Source organism: Channa argus, chromosome 14, assembly GCF_033026475.1.
Source record: "Channa argus isolate prfri chromosome 14, Channa argus male v1.0, whole genome shotgun sequence".
Taxonomy (NCBI): Eukaryota; Metazoa; Chordata; class Actinopteri; order Anabantiformes; family Channidae; genus Channa; species Channa argus.
In genome coordinates, this window is record NC_090210.1 from 22784298 (window position 1) to 22789141 (window position 4844).

A 4844-nucleotide genomic window follows, 5' to 3' on the forward strand; every position below is an offset into this window, starting at 1 on the left:
GTCTGCCATCTTCATCTCAGCAACACTGCAGCTTTTACTAAATCCAGTTTTGTGACAACACAGAAAACAATTTACACTGAAAGTTTGATGAACGAATCAAGTGGCAGTAAAATTCTGACTGGATGCTGCTGGTACATAAATGTGGATTCAGAGGAAGAAATCAAGCTCAGGGGGAAAAGAGAGAAGAATTGTGCAGAGTAAAACTGACTTTTACTGAAGTATTTTTATCAGCACTGGTTACCTACAGGGTGCAGCAATGGCAAACAAAACTTTCTTTCCTTTCTCCATCTTCTGCTTCTCAGCTCTTCATGCTGAGACTGTGTTGCAGTGAAGCTGAAACTGAGAAGTTTAAACAAAGCCATTTAACATTAACATCAAGATGTGAAACACAGGTGGGGAGGGAGGACGAGTAAAAGCAAAGGAACAGTAAAAATAGAATCAAGAATGTCTGCACTTTATTTACCACTTCACTTCCAACAGGTTTACAGAACTAAACATAATGTGTTTACTGTATATCTTCACTTGTCAGACTAAAAACATAGAAACTAGAAACTAGTTTGGACAAACTTACTAAACTCCATCCCTGGTTAGTGGGATGAACGGACCCTCAGATTTCAGGTTTCGGTTGCTAATATTTTCACATAAATTTTCAGGATATAAAGGAACTGTTAGATTTAGAGCAAATCATTAAAACCCATCTCACAGACCTCAATTATGTCAAAGAAATTTCATTACCACCATAATTACACTTTTTAAGTACATATTTCATTTGTATGTCAATTTAAAAACTACAATACATGTAAATGTAAAGACCAACAAAATACAGTTTGCATCAAGAATTTGCCAGTTTAGAGAAACTAAAAGCAGATGCAGTGATATTGACTCCCAGTCCCCACAGGTGTGACCCAGGGTTCTGTCCTGAGTCCCTTGTTTTTATCATTTACATACTATAAATATCAAATTCACTTTTACTGTTACAACAGTTTTGCAATTTCTCTTGACCCTTCCTCTCTCTCTCCCTCCCCTCAGGTTAAGAGTCTGGATGTCATCCTCGATAGCACACTCTCCTTTACTTCCCACATGAATAACAACACAGTCGGCCTACTTCCACCTTTGCAGCATCAACCGCCTCTGTCTCTCCCTCACACTTCATACCGCTGCCATATTGGTTCACAGTCTGTCGCTTCCGTACTTGTCTACTGCAACTCCCTTCTTTTTGGTCCCCTCTGATTTTAACCAAGAGAAACTAAAATGGTCTTTGTCTAATTTAGTTTGCAGAACTTAACTGTGTCTCCATCCTCAAAACCAGCATAAAGTCCAGCATGTAGAGGCTGAGTGAATGTGGTCTGGACTCTGTGAAAGAGAGTCATGGTTTCAGAGACACTGTAGAAGGACAGAATACCTGCTCTGTGATCCAGGTACACTCCTATTCTGGAGGACTGAGGACCTGAGACTGGAGTTTTAATATTGTTGAAACAAAATTGTTTTGTTTTCCAATTATTTTGGAAACATCTTAGTGCCCAAGATTTGTCATTGTATCCAAATCCACATTCATCACCAAATCCTGATCTACTGATGTTCTTGTATGCGACTGCTATATCAACCCCTGTCCCTCTCCACTCCACCTCCCAGTAACAACGTCCAGTTAGACTCTCTCTGCTCAGGACCTGATACCAATGAATGAATCTGTCTTTGTGACTAGAATAAGACTGTTTTTGACTCATTACCGTTACTTTTCTGTTTCCCTCAGATAATAACAGATATTCATTTGCTGTGTTTGGATCCAGTGTGATTTCACATGAATATTTTAAGAATCCAGCTCTGGTCTTTGGTTCTGGTTCTGCTTGTGGCAGTAAAACATCCACTTGAGTCACTAATGATGAGATGTTTGTCCATGTCTGTCTCAGAATGTCCTGTAGTTGATCTCTGAGCTCTGACACAGCTGCTGTCACATCCTCAAAGTATCTCAGAGGACGGATGTCGACACTGGATGTATCTGTAGATTCACTGAGTTGTGACAGTGAGGGGTAGTTGTGTAGAAACTGGTTTTGATCCTCTGTGTGTGAGAGCTGCTCCAGCTCAGCATCTTTCCTCTTCAGCTCAGTGATCTCCTGCTCCAGCTTCTCCTGAAGCTCTTTGACTCGACTCACTTCAGTTTCCTGCTGGGATCTGATCTGCTGCTTCACCTCAGAGCTTCTTTTCTCCATGAGACAGATCAGCTCAGTGAAGATCTTCTCACTGTCCTCCACTGTTTTCTCAGCAGAGCGATTGAGAGCCTCCACCTCCTGTTGAAGCACCTTCACATCTTTCTCTATGTCCTGGATTCTCTGCTGGATTTGTTGTCGACTCCCCTCGAGTTCTCTCTGCCTCTCAGTCCTTTCTGCTGCAGCTGAGACTGTGTCGTGGCCTTTATGTTCATCCACAGAGCAGAGATAACAGATACACTGCTGATCAGTACGGCAGAACATCTTCATCACCTCATCGTGACGAGAGCAGATGTTCTCCTGGAGGTTCTTGGACGGCTCCACCAGCTTGTGTTTCTTTAACTGTGCTACATCATAATGAGGCTGCAGGTGTTTCTCACAGTAAGAGACCAGACACATCAAACAGGACTTAACAGCTTTCAGTTTTTTCCCAGTGCAGAAATCACAGGCCACATCTTCAAGTCCAGCATAGCAGTGATCAGCAGGAGCAACTGGAACCTCAGGTTTCTTCAGCTCTTTCACTAATTCAGCCAACATGGTGTTTTTCACGAGGACAGGTCTCGGTGTGAAGGTCTGTCTACACTGAGGACAGCTGTGGAGTTTCTTTCCATCTTCTTCATCCCAGTGGGTTTTAATACAGTTCAGACAGTAACTGTGTCCACAGGGAAGAGTCACTGGATCCTTCAGTTCCTCTAAACAGATCGAACAGGAGAATTTTTCTTGATCCAGTTGATTTCCTTGCTTTGCCATTTTCCCCCGACTGCGATTGTTGAATAGTTTCACTTTTGTTCGAAGAACAACAAGCTCTGTGCCCTGATAGAAAACTGATCTTTGCTCTTGTTCCCATGATGCAGTCAATAGGTTTTACCAGCTCTGGCATGTACCTCCATGTTGTTTACACACATCCTTACACTGACAGATCTGTGAAGGAGGAAGGAACAAAAATAAATCTGTTAAAAGGGAGGAGCTCACTGTGTTTGAAAGCAGCAGCAATAGGGATGAATTTTTTTATAGAACAAAAATTTCAGACTGAAAACTGGTTCAGTTATAGTTTCAGAATAGTTTCAAAAAATCAATGACAAAATCTGATGATTTCTACTCATGTGGTAGACGAGAAACATTACAATACAAATTTTATTACACATTTATATCACAGAGTAGATAAAATTTTCACCTAGAGAAAAAACATATCATGAGCGACTCATATTTCACTGCGCTGCATACAACAGTAATCCCAGTAAGAGATGAGTCAATGCAAATCAGCCTTCATACAATGTGGTCCGGAGTCTACTTAGCAAGTTCTTGTCACTTGATCATCTGTACTGATTCCTGCTGGGAAGCAAATGTTCAGATGTGGGTAGTTTTAGGGTTGGTGCCTAGCTAACACACTTCTTTGTGGAGCCAGAGACAGGATGTCTTACTAGATTATCAAATTTCCCTCACAATGAGCATGTGGTGGAGAGCAGCTGTTCTGAGGTTCTAAGCTTCTATTTTCTGGAGCTGACAAGGAGCACCTGAGCTGCAGGTAACTGCCTCATATACAGCTAAGTAAAGGAACTAAGTATATTTACTCAAGTTCTGGACTTGAATACAATTTCGAGGTACTTGTACTTTACTGGAGTATTTCCATTTGATGTTATTTAAGGTACTGATCATGATGTATTGTAATGGCTGAAGCAGCTGTCAGCACATAAAGACATTATATCAGCTCCACCTTTACCTGCTGTTGTTTCTGTGTATTAACACGTCTCTATAACACTTATATTCTTTTATTCATTACTAGAAATGGTACTTTGTGGAGCAGAGGATTAGAGTCGCTATAAATATGTTTTTGAATGTGACTTTTGTTTCAGAATTCTGGCTTTTTTCTCATAATTTACTTTGTTCTACTGAAGCTTTGAATCAATATGAAGCAAATGTGTTGACACAGTTAAAATGGCGACATCTGCTGGAAATCAGCAAGTCGTCTCATTAGAGCATAACTGTTGCAGTACCTCACGTACTTTGTTCATTTAGTCCCTGAACAACAGTGAGACACTCAGTGTTGTGTATTTTTTAGATCCTCATAGTGAATCAGAATCTGAACAGTGTGGAGGAAATGGAAACACTGGCCAAAATCTTCATGTGCTGCCTTTTACAAAACCGTTCATTAATTGGAGGATTTTCACAACATATTTTTTAGCCTTTTACACACAGTCTTTCCATTTTTGACATTGTAGAAGAATATATGGAGACATTAACAGGACACGTCAGTCACCTGATCTTGGTCTCAGTGTGTTTTATTGCTCTCAGCCTAAATGACACCGAACAAAGCTGAAAAAGCAAGAAGTGCAGCAACTGTAGAACAGGCCTGGAAGATGATCACCAGGAACGTGGACGTTCAGTGCAAAAGAAATCTGTGAACATACAGTCCATCATGGTTCATTCAAGTTTCTGTTCACTTGTCGAATTATTTGCTGTGAATAAAGAAGGATCACATGTGACAAAGGTGGAACTTCCTCAAACAGTGTAAAAGCTGAGTGGCTGCCACAGGTGAAAAACTAGTGAGACAGCAAAGAAAAGCAACAAGTTGCAGGCAGAAAGAATGTGATTAGAATGTGAACAGTCAGTGATCTGTACTGAAGCTAACATCATGTATGG

The 4844-nt window shown here is 40.8% G+C and overlaps 1 protein-coding gene across 1 annotated transcript; it reads right to left on the reverse strand.

Annotated features, from left to right (window-relative positions):
* Nucleotides 1-438: 438 nt before the first annotated feature.
* LOC137140609 (tripartite motif-containing protein 16-like) lies at nucleotides 439-3489 on the reverse strand. The gene is made up of 2 exons (XM_067528994.1): nucleotides 3379-3489; nucleotides 439-3125 (listed from the first exon to the last, which is right to left on the reverse strand). The coding sequence occupies exon 2, from the start codon at nucleotides 2952-2954 to the stop codon at nucleotides 1263-1265; it is 1692 nt and encodes a 563-aa protein (XP_067385095.1). The 5' UTR covers nucleotides 2955-3125; nucleotides 3379-3489; the 3' UTR covers nucleotides 439-1262.
* Nucleotides 3490-4844: the final 1355 nt, after the last annotated feature.